Source organism: Stegastes partitus, unplaced genomic scaffold (genome assembly GCF_000690725.1).
Source record: "Stegastes partitus isolate 25-593 unplaced genomic scaffold, Stegastes_partitus-1.0.2 Scaffold24, whole genome shotgun sequence".
NCBI classification, from domain to species: Eukaryota; Metazoa; Chordata; class Actinopteri; family Pomacentridae; genus Stegastes; species Stegastes partitus.
This window is the reverse complement of record NW_007577755.1, coordinates 167,819-187,830: the sequence shown is the minus strand read 5'-3', so window position 1 is coordinate 187,830 and position 20,012 is coordinate 167,819. Positions and strand designations below refer to the sequence as shown.

Below are 20,012 nucleotides of genomic sequence, written 5' to 3'. Positions count from 1 at the left end.
ACCATGACATTAGTCTGTCCATAATATCTTCCCAGGACATCCAGCTTCCTTGTTGGCCTTGGGAACCATTCTGATTTTGTAAAGCTTCTGCTCTCCCGTCACTTCTGCCACCACCACGGCTTTCCTCCTGCCTTTGGAGGCCTTCAACCAAAATGAGGGTGGGCTGCTTGACCCTCCTGAACACTGGCAACTGCCTCACTGTGTTGCAGCATGCTGACTGTCCGATCCACCTCTTCCTGGGCTTTCCCCTTCCTTTCTGTGTGTACCTGGCAGACCTAGTTTGTTCTAGTCAAACACATAAAAAGTCTAAGAAACATCTTTGCAGCCCCAGCCACTTCCTGATGTATGCTTTGGCCAGGCCATCCATCTTGCTTACCACATTGCTCACACCATTGCACAGACCTGTATGCACTGGCAAGGTCCAGCCACACAACATGTAGGCCATCTCTTTCTCATTTTGCTCTCTGGATCTGCTCCCATATCATTGCTGAATGCTCCATACACCCTGAGAAGCGTGGCACACTTGCCTTTTTGGCAGCTGTTGTCAATGTACCCATTGCTTGTGAGATAACTGGACATCCCTTCGACATTCAGAAGGGCAACACTCCTGAACTGGCTGAGGTTGCTTGAGTTCTGCTCCTTTGGGATGAAAACTGTTTTTACCCATTTGAACGCATCACTTGCTTTTTCCAAGCCACTCTCAAGAGTTTCCACAGGATCCTCAGGACCCCTGGACAGTTCTTATATAGCTTGTATGGAATTTCTTGGGGACCTGTGGCTGAGGCTGCTCTTGCTTTTGCAACTATGTCTGCCACCTCACTGAGTCAACACTTTGCCCCTCAGTGATTTCTCCAAACCTGCTTTTGCACTCCTCGTACAGGATGTCTCCAATGCAGGTAGGTTACAGAGTAGCACTGATACCCTTGTCCAGCTGTTGCCAAACTTTCACCTCCTTCAGTTTTGGCCAGTTGATTGACTGTCTCTGGCCTGGTTCTTTCCACTCTGCCTTCCAGCCTGGCTCCTGGTTGATGGTGTAGTTTGGTGTTCTGTGTGTATCCACAGTGATGCCACCTTCGGAGGGAACATTCTCCACTGCTGGCCGCCCTCCTCCACCTGCATTCCCTCAGCAATGCTGGATCCCTAGACTCTTTTCCTGGGTCCGCTTGCAGTCGTCACTTAGAAATATGTCCATTTTCCCCTTTCTGACACCCTGCCTCTCGGAGGACCATCACATCATTCTCCTTTCTTCATCTTTGTGGTGAGATCAAGAGTGTCCCTCCCAGGATTGCTGGTCTTAGACCCATTAGTTCCAAACAGCTGGAAGAAAAAGTTTAGCTCCTCATAACATCTTGTGGGGAAAACACTCGGATTACATTTATTATTGGTGAGTATCATTATTCTTTAAGCTGTTTCAACATTTCATCTTGCGGCCTAATAAAGTTGAAGTTGTACAGCAGTGTGATCAAAAGGTGTGTTGGAATTTTGTCACACAAATTGTGTATTGAGCTTCTTTGGGATGTTTTCACATGAATATTGATGCTGAAATGTGGAAAAATCCTTCTCGAAATCACTTCACACAACTCGAAGTACCACTACTTGTGCATGTCTATCCGTTAACGTGAAGGTTCAGTTTAGACTTGTGTTGTGTTTAAAGTTATACACTGCAACTTTTACAGATAAGGGACCAGGGTGCGCATTCACACGTGCAGTAAAAGTACACAAGTAAAATCAGGAAATTGTACTTTAAATATTAAAATGAAACTACTCAGTGCAGAAAAATGTGTTCTGAGACATACTATATTATTAGATTACTATGACTCGTACTATGAAAGCAGGTTTTCACTGTTGTGGTTGGGTAATATGGAGCTTATTTTAAACAATTATAAGTAGGAATTTAATTCATGATTATTTGTTATTATGGATTAATTGCTGCTTATTTTCTCTATTAACCCTCTGAACATTTTGCTTCTGCCACATTTTTACTTATTGTGGGCTAATTTTTCACTGCAATATAAAGTCCTGTACCTCTGTTAAAACAGAAAAACCCTGGCAAGAGGTAAAGAGAACTCAAAAATGTCTTTTGTGCAGTATAAGGCAGCTATATTTCTATAAATTATATATTTTTTTTAAAAATAATGAAAAAGCCGAATTTTATTTTATTTGTTTCACAAAAAGAGCTGCAAGGTGACTCAGTGGTTAGCACCGTCGCCTCGCAGCTACAAGATCTTCAGTTCACGTCCCAGTTAGAACGCCTGAGATCTTTCTATGTGGAGTTTGTATGTTCTTCCCTTGCATCATGGGTTCTCTCCAGCTTCATCCCACAGTCCAAAAACATCCATCCATCCATCCATCCATCCATCCATCCATCCATCCATCCATCCAACGCTTATTCCTTACTGGGGTCGCAGGGGGGCTGGAGTCTATCCCAGCCGACTCAGGGTGAAGGCAGGGGACACCCTGGACAGGTCACCAATCTATCACAGGGCTACACTTAGAGACAGACAACCAAGCACACTCACATTCACACCTACGGACAATTTAGAATCACCAATTAACCTCAACGTGTTTTTGGACTGTGTTTATTTCAGTAAACAATTTACTTCAGTACTGCTGAACTAGTACTACTCTCTGCCTTAGTTTAACAATTACTGTTTAATTTATGGCCTCAGTTTTCAAAGGTACTGTAGCTTTGTGAACCAAAAGGATGAAATATCACCATTTTAATGTAAATCAAGGGACGCGGATCCTGAAAAGTGATTCCATCATTTGGATCAAACCTCATGTTGCTCTCATATGAATAGTTGTTGCGTGCTATGAACCATAACAATGGTTTATTGGTAGGTGCATTCCAAAGCAACACACAGAAAATCCAGAGGCCCTTTCTCACAGCTGTACAACATTTCCGAATTACATTCTGTGGTGCCCCTGATTTGTCAGTTTTTAATCATCAAGTGTAATTTACCCTATAAAGAGTAGTTACACTACATAGTGCAGATTAATTTTATTGCAAATCTGTTAAAATCAGACTTGTCAAAAATTCAACAAAGCAACATCAGATGGGATTACAATGTGATTCCACTCTGTCTATGCTACTGGATTTTTTTTTTTAAATCTAAAAGTGTATTTACAAACAAGCTTTTTATGAAACATTTATCAGGATATAAGTAATTACATTTATTTTTAAGATAAGGTGAGATAAGATAAGATACACGCGCACTCGCACAATACAAGCAACACATATACAGACTGTTATAAAATGACAAATTGTACATTCAGCATTACAGATGTAAAATAACTCTAGTAATTTAAAAGCATACATGAAACAAAATTGTACATGTGTACAATGACAGATACACTGAAGAAGCGTTACAAAGGCCAGCTCTCGTCCATTTATGTGTGTAAATTAGAATCAAGCACAATCCATATTCAGAAACTGTCTGCTGGGTCTTAAATTCATTGCATTGTTAAACGAGGCCTTCTGAACACATTCACACTTTTGTTTCAGTAAAATTTTTACAGCTCACACAGCTTTCCTAACACTACCCCTTTTATGATACTTTAATCAGCTGAGTTGTAATTATTCTATGTTCCCACCAGCATGATTCACACACAAACATTTACTGTATTTATACTTTTTTTTTTTTTATGCAGTGAGGCGTCTCTGAAGCAAATAGCATCCAGCTTTAAGAGCCAACCGCCTCAGGAACGTTGTTTTGACAAACAGGCTTAGCTTTAGAGATAAGAGGCAATGCATCACATGACAAATTGCAGACAAAGCAAACCTTTTTTAAAATGAGATTCACAGCTGGAGTTTGTGCAGAAAATTTGCCTATTCAGCATCATCAGTGTGAGATGAATTCCCTTCAGCACGGGAGCAGATAAATTCATCAAACTGTACAAGGCGGAATACCAAAGTCTGTGATTTTGACATTGCGTCGTCATTTGATTAATAAAACCTCTTTTGCAATGCAGCCTGCAGACATGTAAGCAATAAACAGCCTTTGTCCGTATCATGTATCCTTTATTGACAGCTGCTCTCATCAGTTGAACCAATTGAGTCCAAGATGCAGCACAATAAAAGATATCCACCGTATCAGTCCAGGGCAGCATTTAATATCTGCCAATAAATTGCCTATAAAAACATCCTCAGCCTGATCGCTCAGTCAGCAACATGTGAACGATGGCCATAGGTGAGCTGTAAACCATCGCTATGCTCTCTGATCTCATGTCTAAAGGGCAGAATCTGGTGTTGGAGAAATTATAAAGTGTGGTGTTATTATTGTTGAAAGTGACAACAGGTTGAAACACAACCATGGCTGACTACAAGAAAGAGGGAAAGCCTGTGGAGAGAAAAGGGGTGAGTTCAAATCCAGGTGCGATTATCGCCACAGTGTTTTCTTTTAGAGTTTAATTAGCCGAACTGTGATAGATGATGTTGCCAAAAAAAAAAAGGTTTCAAAAAGTGCTCTAATGTCTTCCAACAGAGAGTGACTGTAGTTCTGGCACTAACTACGTTCATAGCTACATTTGGTTCATCCTTCCAGTACGGTTATAATGTGGCTGTGATCAACTCTCCATCACAGGTAACCTGAGCAAAGAAACAATGAGCAAAGAAACAATGGCTTAACAGTAACACGCAGTTTGTGGTGATGCATTTTTATCAGTGTTGTCCTGCTCTCTTCAGTTCATGCAGCAGTTCTATAATGCCACCTACATGGAGCGCTACAACAGGCCGATGGAGGAGGGCTTCCTGACTCTGCTGTGGTCTCTGTCGGTGGCCATGTTCCCTCTTGGAGGCTTCTTTGGCTCTCTCATGGTGGCTCCTCTGGTGAACAGATTAGGGAGGTAAAATCCCTTTATTCTATACATCATATTTCGTGTGTTCCGTTACAAGTGCATAGTAATTGATTTGCTTTATCCTGCAATAGGAAGGGCACCCTCCTCTTCAACAACATCTTCTCCATCGTCCCTGCTGTGATGATGGGAGTCAGTGAGATTGCCAAGTCCTATGAGATCATCATTGTGGCCAGGTTTATAGTGGGCATCTGTGCAGGTTGGATGCTGTATTTCTTTTGCTATAGATCAGACACAAGCAGGAGTTGTTTGATTTCACCATCCTTCCCCGTCTGCAGGTATTGTAGTCGTGGTGCCCATGTATCTGTGCGAACTCGCTCCCAAAAACCTAAGGGGAGCCATTTGCGTCGCCGCAGAGCTCTTAATCACCATTGGCATCCTCAGTGCCCAAGTGCTGGGCATCAGACACATACTGGGCAACAGCACAGGTACTCACTACAGTGCAGGATTATCCTTTATTGGTACAATGTTGAAATCATCCTAAAAAAAAAAAAAATTGAATCTGTGTTTCCTTTGTATCCAGGCTGGACCATCCTGCTTGGCTTGACTGGTATTCCTGCTCTGTTAGAGCTCCTGCTGCTGCCATTCTTCCCTGAGAGTCCCAGGTACTTGCTAATGCAGAAGGGAGATGAGAAATCAGCAAGAAAAGGTTGGAAATGCACAAACTGCGTTATGTGGCTACAACAAGGGAGAGGGAGAAGCTGGTGAATAAAATAATGACATTCTGCATCTTTTGTCAACTTAAGTACTGCAGCGTCTGCGTGGTTGGGACGACGTGGATGAAGAGCTGTCTGAGATGCGTCTGGAGGAGCAGTCAGAGAAGGCTGAGGGCCGCCTGTCGGTGTTCTCCCTACTGTCCCAGCGCTCCCTTCGCTGGCAGCTGATCTCCATCATTGTCATAAACACGGGTCAACAGCTGTCCGGGATCAATGCGGTGAGACACGCCTGACCAGTTGTCCTTGTCCCTGACACTGTCTCTGTTAGCACCAGATCAGAGTGTTAAAACAATTTTCTCGGGTGAGTAAAGCATCAGGACACAAAACAGGATATATTTTCACCTCTTAGGCTTTATTTGGCCATTTCCAGTTACAGTTTTTGGTGCATCTTCTCTATATTTTATATTCATTAATTCATGTATTCATGTATTCAAACTGTATTTAAACTGAAAGTACACTGAGGTGTGAAGGCCTCATTAGCAATGTAAGCAATTCAGAAAAAAAAATGTTGACACACAAATAGGAAACTTTGATAGCAACAATAAAAATATAAAAGACAAAGTCAGTAAAACATTAAAAACATTAATTCTGGTAATCAAAGTTTAAAAAAAAAAATTAATCTACATAAACGGCAACTGCCGGAAGTAAAATCAGAGAGAAATTAAACATTTGAATTGGTCTAAAGATAAAAATGAGTCAAAGTCAGATTGTTCTGCAGGTCATTCCACATTGCAGGTGACAAAAACTGGATTTTCCAAGCTCAGTGAAAACACCCAGTAAGTGCTACATAATGCAATGTGAGTGTGTTTTGTAAGAGCCCATATTGTAAGACAGCAATAATGTTATGTAAGAGAGAGTAAAACACCCCTATAAATAAATAAAAGCCAGTGTCTATCAGACTGTAGAGAGTGAAGGTCATCCAACAGAGACTAAAGGCCATCCAACCTCAGCATACGGCTCAAAGTAAAGAGTATTATAACTAGCATCTGTAATAAATCTTAATGCAGAGTGGTAAATGTTAAAAATGTCCAAGGACTTAAAAGTTGCTGCTCGTTGATGCATTAGTAAAATGTCATTCTAATCCAGTACTGATAGAAAAGTTGTGTCAATAAACATTTCCTCCACATTCCCTGGCCACCTGGAGATACCTAATCTCTACAGCTAGTTCTGGGTCTACCTTGGGGTCTCCTCCCAGCCTGGTATGCATGGAAAATCTCCAAAAAGAAGTCTCCAAGAAGGCATCTGAATCAGATGTTCGAACCACCTTAACTGGCCCCTCTTTTGACCCAAAGGACCAGTGGCTGTACTCCAAGCTCCGTCCAGATGTGCGAGTTCCTGACCCTTCCTCTAGATCTGAGCCCTGCCACCCTATTGATGAAACTTATTTTGGCTACTTGGAACCACGATCTCATTCATTCGGTCACTACCCAGAGCTCAGAAGTACAAGTGAGAGTTGGCATGTAGACTGACAAGAGCTTTGCCATCTGGTTCAGCTCCACTGTGACCACAACAGTCCAGTACAATGCCTGCATTACTGCTGCTGCCTCCTGTATATCTTTACCTCAATTTTCCTGTCACCTGTGAACAAGATCCCAAGCTGCTTAAACTTCGATCACTTGGGGCATCACCTCCCCCCCAACCCAGAGGGAGCAGTCCACTGGTTTTTCGAAGAGAACCATGGCCTTGGCATCAGAGGTGCTCCAGTGGGCACTTAAAGTCTTGGTCTGATAAAGTTAACAGTACCACATACTTTTTTCACTCTGCAAAAAGCAAGGATGCGACCCTGAGGTCCCCAAACAAGACACTCTACACACTCTGGCTGCGCCTTGAGATCCTGCCCATGAATACCACATACAGGATCGGAGACAAAGGTTGCTGCCACGATAGGCACCAGAGATCTTCTAGCCACACCTCCTAACAGACGTTTCTGCAGTGGAGGCTTTAAACATCATCAACTCAGACTCCATGTCCCCAACCTCCTCTGGGATGTAGGAGAAACTCTTCCAGAGGTGGGAGTTGAAGACCCTTCGGACAAGGGCCTATGCCAAACATTTTTAGTTGACCCTTACTACATGCTTGGGTTTACCAGATCTGTCTGACAGCCTTTCCCACCATTGGATCCAACATACCACCAGGTGGTGATCAGAAGACAGCTCTGCTCCTCTCTTCACCAAAATGTCTGAGACAAATGGCTGCAAGTCTGATGACATCACTACAAAGTCAATCAGTGACTTTTAGCCTAAGGTGCTCTGGTACCAGGTACACCTATGAACTATTTTATGTTTGAACATTGTATTTGTTATGGCCAAGTCCAATAACAGAACACCACTTGAGTTTAGATCAGGCAGATCATCTCAATCATGTGCATGAAGGTGAGCCCAACTACATGTACTTGGTACCGCTCCAGCTCCCGCACCAGCTCCGGTTCCTTCCTCATCAGTCAGGTGATGTTTGACATCCCCACAACTAGTCTATGCCACCAGGGGGCATGCCTAGATGCCCACTCCTGTCCACTGCTGAGTGGGCATAACACCCAATTCCAATTTCTAAACCTGCAGCCCCTAATTAGCATAAAGATGTATGTTACACCCAGTTACAGAGCAACTTACAACTTTCATACATTCTGATGGGTCATTTCTAGTGTATATGTGATAACTCTGAACCCATTTAAAAGCCTTAAACAACTGTGTCTCATGCCTTTTGAGAGATTAATAATAAAAAAGACCCGCATGATGTTTCCTTCTGTCCAAAGCTGTAATAATACAATTTAAAACAAAAGTGGCAGCAGTAATAGTGCTGTAATTGTCTATATGCTATTTTGTGTGTGTGTGCAAGGATGATTTAAGGTGTTCGCAGGGATTTTTGCATTTTGTGAGAAATGATCATTTCCTGTAATGCTTGAGATCAGATGTTCCACCGTCTTTATGTATACAGGTCACACTGTGTTCTCCAACTCTTGGCTAACTTTCTAACCATTTTGCATTTCTCTCTCTTGTCTCAGATCTTCTATTACGCAGACAGCATATATGCCAAAGCAGGAGTCAGAGAGAATGACATCCAGTACGTCACAGTGGGAACAGGTGCAGTGAATGTCTGCATGGTCATAGCTTCTGTAGGTACCCTGTTAGGTTACATTTTGCAACACTGTAATCTGCAGTCTGTTACTTGATCATATCAGCAGGAGACAATAGTTCTGAGCAGGAAATTTGTTATTGCAGGCCTGTATCGTGGAGTCCTTGGGTCGACGGCTGCTCCTTGTCTCTGGTTTTGGGATCAACTGCATAGCTTGTGTGCTGTTCACTGTCGCTCTCAACTTCCAGGTACCATTTTAAAACTTCACATCCTCTTCATGTTGCACTGCTGCCCTCTAGTGGGTCAGCATTCAACGAAAATATGCAGTGGTAGTACAGCATGCTCGAGTTCCTCTACCTTAACATCAGGGGATGTGTTGTGTGGTCACAGATTTGTTTTTAGTTATAGAATATTGATCAGTACAGTGAACGTGATGGGAATACAACATGCAGTGTGTCAGTCAAAGCTCAGCATATTGTACTGAAAGACACAAAACATTAACTGGAACATTTAGAGTCCACTGCTGTAATCACTGTAAATCTGTGCAGCTGTAGACACAAAAAAATCCATGAGCAGTCTTTGCCACGTTGTTAGTGGTTGCACTGTTGGGACATTCCCGTCATAGTTATGTCACATTTGACACAAATATTTCTGAGCAAGGATAATTGTAGCCCCACATGGACTAAATTTAGTTTAAATATAATTAATGCAGACTGCAAATATTTTTAGTAGCATTTCATATACTGTGTGTACATTTCCTACATTTTACCTTCTTAAATGCTGTTGAGAAAGATGTTAAATGTAGAACAGACTTTTAAAATGTACACACACCTTTTTCTGCTGCAATTGCTCATGGGTCTTTAAATACATTTAGATTTTGCCTTTTTGATTTCTACCTGCACTTTGACCCATTTCAGGTTGCAGTGCATACTGTGTGTTCCTTGTAAAAGTCAATGTAAGAAGCCCCAACTTTAAGTAAAACATAGAAAAACTAGCCTGTGAAAAATATTAGATAACAATCCCTAAAATCCACCATGAAGGGAAAAAGAAAGAGCCCAAATTAAGTAGAAAAAAAAGTTAAACAAGCCCACGTTAAACTGTAGAGAAACCCAAAGTAAGTTACAAAGAAAAACATGTAAAAAACTGTAGTCGCATTCCAGTGACTTGCTCTTATTGATAAGCACTTTGGAGCCAAATTCAAATCAGCATCTCACCAATCACGGTTGATCTTGAGCTTCACTGTCCATGAGAGCTCAAAGGCCAAATAGTTTTGTTATGTAATTATAGTTAATTACTCAAACCTAACATCCAATTGTTTAATAACTATTATGATTACAAATCTGACATACCACTGAACAGGTAAATGAATTTATATCAGACATGATATTTTTATGCCATACAGTCCCTGAGTTGATTAAAAACGTGTAAACATGCATACAGACTGTGGAATTTCAGGATATATGAAAGTATATTTGTAATATTACTAAGAACACAAGCATATACATTCAACAATAAGAAAAATAAGACTTAAGAAGTACATATGTTTTGGACAAAAAGTCCCTCTGTCTTTTATGGCTGTGACAGAGAGAAGGCAGGTGTTTGTGTCTCCTGTATGTGCCTCCTTCATAAACCCTCCAGATGTGAGACATGATCTTCAATACTGGTCCTAATCAACCTGGAATCAAAGATTAAGTCAGATTTGGGATCATCACTCCGGTGATGTTGGATTTCAATACTTTTGGGATTTAAAGCTTTTCATTTCATTCCCGTATAAAAACTTCTGGGTGTTGAGGAGAGAGAAATGTCAGGAGGTCACAATAAGGAATGTAATCTCCTCTTCTTCAGAGGTGTAGTTATCTTCAGGATTACCTCCTGTTGTCTCCAAGAGGGCCGTTGGTGGTCATTTTGATGTAAACATCCAACTTGTGCCTTCCATTTGAAGGAAAGTTTTGGATTGGCTGTCCTCTCAAATGGTCTCCCACCAAATTTACAACCGTGAGAAAGGGTCTCTTGATTCTCTGTGTGTTGCTGTGGTATGTGCCTGGCAGTAAACTGTTGTTCTGTTCCTTAGTACGCTACACACAGCCCGGAGAAGGATTCGAGCACCTTATCATTTATTGATGAAATGCACTCTGTCGGATGATGAATGAGTGACTTGTTGACTCTTATTCCACTGCTCAGGCTCTTTCACAGTGTTTTTAAAGATAAACATGCCGTCACACAGTCATATTTCTACCTCTGGTTGATTAAAATGGAGACTGGGCTGTTTATTTATTGCCATTTATTTATTGTTTCCTAAACCATGATCCCAAGCTTCACATTCGCTTAATATGACTACTGTGGGAACTTATAAAAGGGGTTTTCTGTTTCCCAGCTCTGTCATATAGCTCTAAATATAAAAGGCCTACGTTTGAGATTTAATGTTGGGGATTTTGGTGAAGGACTATAGGACCTTGCAGACATAAACTCCTGTTCAGGGCTGGATTCAGAGTTTGTTAAATCTGCTCTCTGGAAGAGGCTCCCGGCCGGTACTTTAGACATCTTTACTGCTGCCTTGTTTAGAGGGATTCAGCCTTCTATCTGTTTTTCAGACCAACTGTTGTGGAATTCTGGAAGAGATTGATGTAGGAGAGACATACCGGAGACTCAGATGACTTTGGTTGAAATAAGGTTTATTCAGGAGAAGCAACACTAACAGAGCAGCAATTCACGCATGCAATGCCCGCATCAATTCTGAGGATTTCTCTCACACCTTCAGTCATATATCCTCCTTCGGTGGGAGCCACATCTAGATTTATGGGTGAGAGGAAAACAAAGTCCAGCTCCATGGTGCAATCTGGGCTTGAGAGGTACAGTTAGTGCCTTGAGGGACACAAGGAGTGCTTGTCTGTCCTCCTACAATAGATCTACATGAGGTCAAGAATCTATAGAAGATTTGCAGATTAGTACACATCTGTTACAAATACTACTTTAACGTAGGGAGGTCAGTCAGAGGAGCTAAGGGGAAAGTTCAGAACCATCTCTAGAAACTTAACTCCAAGAGAGGAGAGTAAATTTTCCTTCACACCATCTACTAATATGTTCAGCTGGATAGAGTTGATATAATTTGGTGTTTTTTTAGTTCTTTATTCAATCTGGTTGTTCCCTGTTTCACTCCTTCCACCCACTGGATGTCCTCAGTGTCCCTCCATGCCCATATCCTGCCTGGCATACCCACCTCACCTGCTCCCAGTCAGCTCACCAGTTTCACAGTGGTCTCAAATAGCCAGACTATTCTCTGGCATTGACACAATGCTATGCAGAATGGTCTGGCTGCACCTCATGGTTTTTGGTATGGGGGGGATTGATCTCTGGCTTGTTTATATGTCTGTGAACAATCACAATCATCTGCATCATCGTCTGGCAGTGTAAAACTCAGGATGCCGTAACAGCATCGCAGCAAAATAGTAACAAGGGACCTGTTTTGGTAGAACAGTTTCATGCAGGTAGGTAAGAACTAAAAACAGACAAGTCTGCCTTACTACAACACGAGCTAGCCTAGAGGTTTTAGTGTTGTTTTCTGTAGGAAAGAGGAGTAACATGTAAACAGTGAAAGGGGAAAGAAAGGCATGTGAAATACATGACCAGTAGCAGGTTTATGCCCACAGTCAACATACAGACAGTCACTCTAGTTTCACAGTGACATGCTGCTTGGACTCTTTGGAGTTACTACCTGTTTAATGTTTAGATATCTCAAGCATCTATGTTGTGTTTTCACACCACTTTTTAAGAAATCTTTCTTGGCGTCACCTGTGTCCCATTATCCAGTAAGTCCTTTGTGTAAATATAATCCACCTTTTCCCTTTTCAGTTGCCAGATTGTCTCTGTGCTTCCTGTTAGTCAAGCCATCTTGTGCAATCCTCACATATACACTACTCCTTTCTCCTGTGAATTCCCCGTTTGTGACTCTTTGCCTGTTTCTGGATTTTTGCCATTGCTTGACTCCCTGTCAACATTTCACATGTTAAACCTCCTCTTCTGGGCGAGCCCAGCTTTTGAACCCATTTCTTGGGCAGGACAGCGAGACAAAGAGGAGGCCCAATAAATAATGGGCAGGTGAGGAATGAGGAATTTGGGAGCAGGTGTGCAGGTGGGTGTGGAGATCAGGAGATGTTGGTGAAAGGTGAGAACACACAGAGGATTGTGTAAATAGCAGGCTCTGACATGACACAAACGATAAGTGAATGACAGACTGGCAAAAGGATTAATATTAAATGTTTCTGTGGAAGAGGAGCGACCTGAGTACACTGTTAAAAATAACGTTTGGGCTCAACAACAACAAAAATCAATGAAAAGGTCTGCACCATTTTTAAGGAAATTAGGTTCAACCAACAAACTATACTGAGTTAGGGGAATTAATGTTTCCTTTGCAAACAAATGTATTTTAATTACCAGTCTTGACCATAAATTGTCAAGTTATGTTCAGACAGAGGAAGGAAATTCAAATCCTGAACTCAGTTGAAAGTTATCAACCCAATTTCATTGAGTTACCTCAAATTAAATTTAGTTTGATATCAGCAAACACAGAAATTTGAGTTTAAATTAAACACAGTATTAAGTTGATGCAGCGACCAACACTTCTATGTCAACGCAAGCCATCAGAATAATGGTTCCAACTTAAAAGGTTTATCTAGAGCAGCAAAATAGAATTTTTATCTATCATGAAGTGGTGGGAATACATCCCTTGAGTTACACTGTACAGAGCCAAAAAAAAGTAAAAGAAATTGTGTCACTGTGCTACGATTCACCCTGCAGGAATAATATTATACATCTTAATGGTCTGGAAAATAAAATGATGACTTGGCATCTCTGTTTCCTGAGGCTATGAGAAAAAGAGACATAAAAGCAGACGCCCTCCACTAAAAGACGACCATTAGACCAAAACCACAAAACCTGTGCAGCTCTCCTGCAAACCTGCAAACCTGCAATCACACCTGGATTCCACATTTTCAGACAGGCGTCATTTCAACAGCAAAGGCACAATTTAAAGAAAAGAAAGGAGAATTAATTATAAGTCTTCAACAGGGACTCCCACACTGTGCAGCCGCTAAGGAGATGTATTTGTTCATGTTGGAACCCATCAGTCCAATAGTTCATGATAGCGATAACAGCTGCTTGTTGGTGTTGACAGGAGACTGTGTCGTGGATGCCCTACGTCAGCATCGCCTGCATCATCGGCTACGTCATGGGACACGCCATCGGACCGGGTGAGTCTTATCCCACCTGTGCTTGTTTACGCACATACTGATTACAACAGGGCGCTCCATTAGCTGGAGTGTTGTTTGGATGCAACCGAACGTGTAATCATATATTCTGTGAATCAGCACTTAGTTGTTTGAGACATGAGCTGCCTCGCTGTGACCCTGAAGAGTAATGATGGTGTGACTTGGTTGTGGTTAACTGCTTCTGTGGCCTGCAGGTCCCCTTCCTTTTCTGGTCACCACTGAGATGTTCAGGCAGACGGCCAGGCCTGCAGCCTTCATGATCGCAGGCTCAGTCCACTGGCTCTCCAACTTCATTATTGGCCTCCTCTTCCCTTACCTAGAGGTTAGATACACAAAATCCTCAAACTCTTCCGCTGAGGGAACAAATGTTTATTATGTCAAAATGAGATCACTTACAGATGTTTCTTTTAAAGAAAGTTTGGTAAGTTACTGCACGTCCTTAGCGATATGTGGCCACTTCATGCTAACAAAACAGTGTTTCTGCACAAAGCTGATTAAAAATACCATGTTTCCTTCATTGATTTTTATTAAACATTCAACATAAAATCATCAACTAACCTAATTTTGATTGTCTTGGTTGAAAAGGGAATACATTTAGCCAACTGTGGACAAAACGTTTCACCACTGAGTTAATCCACACCTTAGTCAGATGTGGCTTTAAAGGACAGTGATCAAATAGTGTGACCAACATAGAGACATTACTTTGACCAGTGACTATAAAAGGAGTTGCTTGATGCTGCATGTCAGTTAAGGCGATAGTCAGGCACTTGAATGTCCACAACTCCAAAATTTGTCACCTAAGAAATCATTTCAGAAGCCTCTGGATGTCCAGAAATATGATTTTGTCCGTCAAAATGTCCACCAACTTCACCGAGTCCATCAGGAAAAGTGGGATAATGGACCATAAGCAGCATCAACAACATCATTAACTCTTTGTGTTGTACATGTGTGACTCATTACTGAGTTCTAGTGATTTCTAGTCTATGACCCCACTCTCCATCTGCCCTTTATCATTTCCAGTATTCTGCTTATTCATTGTTTCCAGTATTGTGCTTTTGTTTGTCCAATTACGTCACCTCTGTTGTAGAGCTGCCATGTGTTGGAGCAACCAGGAGTTATTCCCTTATGTTTAAAAAAATGGATAGAATTAAATAAAATATTACATGCTTTTACATTCTTCTTCAGTATACTACCAAACAGGTTACAACAGCAAATTAAGGACAAACCCCAAAAATCTTAAACAAATATGTCGTCAATAATTGATAATGATTCGTGTATCTTCAAGCAGTACTTGTACATTTTGGAAAACGACACCCTTTTTTGTGGAGAGTTCAATTACAGCAACAGTACTACCTATGATTCAGCCTCAGAGTGATACAAGTCTTCTAATCTAACTCTCAACAAAGAGACAAATGAGTAAATTACTGTTCCTCCTGGCTGTTTCTAAATCTTGCTACATATTTTGAGTCTTTGTCAAGCTGCAGAATGAATTTGTAGCAGATCATCTCCCTGATGGCACTGTGTGATGGATAACAAATGTTTCATTTACAAAAGAAGCTTCTCTGTGCTCTTCTTTAGTTCCACACGTGCATCTAAGAGTAAGATTTAGTGGAACCTCAGCTTGTTTTGAAGCCGGTCTCGGTCCAGAAATGTGATGTGGAAACTTGAAAACCATCACACAAACAATGATAATGGACTTTTCAGTGAAGTCGGAGACATCTTGCATTGAGTAGTTTAGTCTTGGTTAAACTGTGTCTTTTATAATGGACTGAGTGGTGCAATCTTTGAGATGAACGTAAACATTTTGCTTGTCTTGTGTTTACCTCCTCTTAAGACTCTGTTTTTAACCCAAACAAGCAAACAAGGGAGGAATGTGTTTGAGTAAAAGAAACCCAAAAAAAGATTATTTCCATGAAAGCAGCAGACAAATCCCATTTCACCTCATGTGGGCTGCTGTTTATGTCACCTCAACTGTTTCTGCTTGATATATTCACAAAATGTCATCTTCCTCTCCTCCTTCTCCTTCCAGAAAGGCCTGGGCTCCTACAGCTTTCTCGTCTTTGCGGTCATCTGTGTGATCACAATGGTCTACATCTGGCTGGTGGTGCCCGAGACCAAAAACAAGACCTTCCTGGAGATCTGCCAGATTTTTGCTAAGAGGAACAAAGTCGAGATCAAACTGGATGCAGGCGATCTGCCAATGAAAGAGAGCAAAGAAAGCCTGGGGGATGTGGTGAAGGTCACAGCCTTCTAAGGAAGAAGGAGAGGAGAGGAAGTGTTCGCTGCAGGATAGTTTGAGGGGGGTGTTGGGTAATGGACTGGACAATGGTTTCATTTAGATTCTATCTTTTATTTTATGAGTATTTTTAACTCATCTCTTTGTGTGTAGTTTGATTGTGCCTGCAGATCTTTTCAGCGCAGGTATAAAAAACACTGGGAATTGAATGCACGAGTCATTAAACAAACCAAAAAGTTTCCCGTAAGCCTTTATTGATGAGGCAGAGATATGAATACAATACATGGCTGAAGCTGTGACGTACATTTTGCATTAAATATTGACATGAAGGTGCCTGAAAGACATTTTATCTTTCATTGCACATGAAATAAACACTTAAAAACCTCACCATCAGCAGTGATATTTTTGGTTTATTGCAGCATTTGCTTTAAAGCTCATACAGAGAAGAGAAGCAGCTGAGCCTCCTCAGGAGCATCTGTACTGACTGTCCAGCTGCACCCCTCCAAACAGGCTGAGTTTGGTGGATCCCCAGCTGAACACATTTCCCACAGCAGTGCTGTTACTCTCACATGACATCTGGTCCCTGATATCTGCTGTGGTCAGCACATAGTCCCACACATTTACATCAGTCATCTTGCCCACAAAGGCGTCCGCGTTGGAGATCCCCAGTAATCCGTCCTGGTCTTTGCCCAGAATGAACACACCACCAGGACTGACTGTGTAACCGCTTTTCAGGTACCGCTGCTCCCCCACCATGCCGTTAATCCAGAGCTCTGCGCCGCCGGTGTGGGATGACCAGGTGATGCAGTAGTTGGCCCAGTCGTGGGACTTGAAGTTGTGCGGCAGGTTGACAAACTCATTGCCGATCCAGAGGCCCACTTCTTTGGAGTCTCGGTCCTCGCCGATTGAGATCATCAGCTCATTGTCGTTGCCGTTGCTGGAGTAGGAGATGACGGTGTGGATCCCCTCCACCTGAGGCAGGACATGCATGCAGACGGTGAAGGAGTCCAGATCCATGGGATGGCTGAGGCGAGCCAAGGCGTAACTACCAGCATTTTTCTCCTGGAAGTTGAGTACCAGAGGAAACAGAGCACGAGGTTCTGAGGAGGACAGAAAAACTAGAATCACGCTGGAGAACAAGAAACACCTTTAACCACCGTTAATCCCAACAGCACTCACCGTATCTGGTCGGCCTTGGGTTGCGAAGTCCACCTGAGGAAGAGACAAACACTGCAAACTAAATATGCACACTTTCCATTTCACATTCAGCCATTTTTAGCAGCTTTTCAGGTCACCTGAATGCATGTTCTTCCCGAGAGATGTTATCAGACCCTCGATCTTCAGGAGCTTGGACTCAATTTCATCTTGCCGACAAAATGCTGAGGAAACAAAAAGTGAGAGAAAACCAGTTTGGGCATTTCCTTCATCACTTCTGAGGAATTAATGATATTCACTTAGTTGTGCAATCAAGTTTTCACAACAAGCTACACACTTCCTTTCCCAAGACGTGGCAGGAAAGACGACTCCACCACACGGTCGTTGAGAGGCTGAGCGATGCGATAGTCATTCCACAGTGTCTTGTTGTCCATGTCCATTAGAGTGCTCTCAAGTTTCCTGATCTGAAAGAGCAGAGAAGCAAATAAACTCACGTCAGAGCACCACAAGATATTCCTAACAAGCCTGCCCCCTTCCCTGAATGCTGCGCTTGTTGTACCTGGTTATGTGACAGAGTGATGGGCGTGTCAAACACAGTCCACAGGATGCTCTCGTAGCAGGGCGGAGTGGTCAGGGAGCCCTCGTACCGGAAGAAATGGTTGAGGTTCTCGGGCAACATGGAGCGCACGTTGATGCTCGATATGTTCATGGACTGACCTGTCAGAGTCACACCAGCTCACATTAGAGGCTCAGTTAAAGTTTCTCTGTGGAGTTTGACCTCCAGCAGTGGGTTTCTTTATGGATACCTGCACACATAACTCACCTGCATACTTGATTCTGTCCAGGTTTGAGATAAAATCACTGTAGTAGGTGTTCTCAAAATGGCCGTCCTGGAAACAAACCAAAGTGGTGTTAAACATAAACTCAGAAGATCACTTACAACTTTGTTTTCCAGCTTTAACTGTCAAATCTGCTTTAAAGGAACATTCCGCTTGATTATAACTTGATTATTTCTATCGGTTATTGTTTTCTTCCCCAACGTAGGTATTGTCTAAGGTTTGGTAAGTGACAGACGATCACATAAGGTCTAAAAAGGCAAAAGTGTAGCTACGTGTTTAGGTGGAGGAGATCAAAAATTAGCCCCAAAAATATCTGCCAGGAATCAGATCATTACAACTCATAGTTTGGCTCGTATTTTCTTTTTACAGTTCTTGGTGTTTCTTGCCTCCATTGACTTCATTTAGTCGAGTTCCTTCATTCTCAGATCTTAGAGATTGTTTGGATGAATGGAGTCTTACAGGTATAACGGGAAAAAACTATGAAAAATAAAACTTAGTTTGTAATTAACTAGAATTAAACATCAAACTCCACTTTCAATCAGTCTGAGTTTGTCCAATTGGACTCGGTGCTGCTATCACAGCGGATGCCGGCGGTGGATGACGCAGCGATGACTTCTCAAAGGAAAAAGAAGGAAGTGTCTCACAGCTGAGAGTCGCTGATTTTGGAAACAGGCACTTATTCAAACTGACGACTCAATAGAGGCTTGAACGCAGCAGGATGACCAACACAAAGTATCACGCATTTCAAAGGCCACAGCACCCATTTGCCAAATAATAAATTTTTACTACAAAGACTTTTCATTTTATAAACTTCCTCCAGCAGAACTGATGCTCATATATCTGAAAGTGTGCTGGGATCCTTTATAGACATTGCGTAACTCAGACAAAGCAGAACATAGAGTATTTGTGGCTCACGTACATCATAGAAAAATGCGAGCACTGCCAGTCCGTCCGGCTTATCTCTGGCCTCGGTGAAGCTCTTGTACTTATCGGAGTTGTAATGGACAACATGGAGCTGGAAGGTTGAGATGAAAAAAGGGTTAGGTGCCAAAATATGCCCAGTGCCTTGCAATTCACATGGAAAACTTGTCAAATAATTTAAACGTGTTAACTTAAAACACAGTAAAGTCGAGGCAGCAAAGATATACAGTAGAAATCAAATATTCTGCAGAAAACAAAAACCTCTGTTAAATGAATTTGCATATGAGCAGCTCAGAGATTCACAGAAGAGGGCAAGCATTGGGTTTCCGTTAAAAGGATGCAGGTAGTTCTGGTTTTCTTATTAACAAAACACACTCCCGGTTCCACATACTTTGGAGATCTGGTATCATAATTTACAGCTCGACACATGGTGCTGTCATTTAAACACACTATGCAGTAATCCATGTCCACTTTGGCCTCCAATATCTGCATCTGTAGGTGGACGCTGTCTCTGTAGATGGTGTCTTTATGTCTGTTGTTTATATTTTTATTCAACCAACCTCTGCCATGTAGCGGATGCCGTCTATGGTGTGCTCCGCGCCGCTGGCCTCCAGGTCCCAGCCGCCCCAGTGCAGGTGCATCTGGACAGCTGTGTACTTTCCTGGGAGGCCCTTGGTGATCATCATACTTGGAGGTAGGTCGATTTGAACTGACGGAAGCACATCACAAATCATGAATGTTTTACGCAGCTGCTGTAGTGTTTTAGGTTGTGTAAATGTTTGATCCTATACTGAAAAAAAACTAAAATAAAAATAATAGGGTACGAAACTGTTGAATACTGTAATGCTCAAAAATGTAAAAACAGAAAATAACAGCGAACATCTGTCAAATAATGATGCACACTGTACAAGAATGAATTAATATTTGTAAAAATACACATTTTTGATGTGGACAT

At 41.9% G+C, this 20,012-nt stretch overlaps 2 protein-coding genes across 2 annotated transcripts in view; one reads left to right on the top strand and one right to left on the bottom strand.

The window, feature by feature from the left end:
• Positions 1-4,312: 4,312 nt before the first annotated feature.
• LOC103368363 (solute carrier family 2, facilitated glucose transporter member 5-like) lies at positions 4,313-16,160 on the top strand. Its single transcript, XM_008296710.1, has 12 exons — positions 4,313-4,357; positions 4,485-4,583; positions 4,685-4,845; positions 4,929-5,053; positions 5,133-5,282; positions 5,378-5,503; positions 5,601-5,788; positions 8,572-8,682; positions 8,789-8,890; positions 13,813-13,888; positions 14,101-14,228; positions 15,936-16,160. The coding sequence occupies exons 1-12, from the start codon at positions 4,313-4,315 to the stop codon at positions 16,158-16,160; spliced, it is 1,536 nt and encodes a 511-aa protein (XP_008294932.1).
• A 217-nt stretch (positions 16,161-16,377) lies between these two features.
• ca6 (carbonic anhydrase VI) overlaps positions 16,378-20,012 on the bottom strand; it is a 5,489-nt gene continuing 1,854 nt past the window's right edge. Inside the window, exons 3-10 of the mRNA XM_008295803.1 lie at positions 19,618-19,766; positions 19,056-19,151; positions 18,121-18,187; positions 17,857-18,014; positions 17,635-17,761; positions 17,438-17,521; positions 17,322-17,354; positions 16,378-17,242 (exon numbers count right to left, since the gene is read on the bottom strand). Of these exons, the coding sequence (XP_008294025.1) occupies positions 16,608-17,242; positions 17,322-17,354; positions 17,438-17,521; positions 17,635-17,761; positions 17,857-18,014; positions 18,121-18,187; positions 19,056-19,151; positions 19,618-19,766 (1,349 nt within the window). The 3' untranslated portion in view covers positions 16,378-16,607. The remainder of the gene's footprint in view (positions 17,243-17,321; positions 17,355-17,437; positions 17,522-17,634; positions 17,762-17,856; positions 18,015-18,120; positions 18,188-19,055; positions 19,152-19,617; positions 19,767-20,012) is intronic.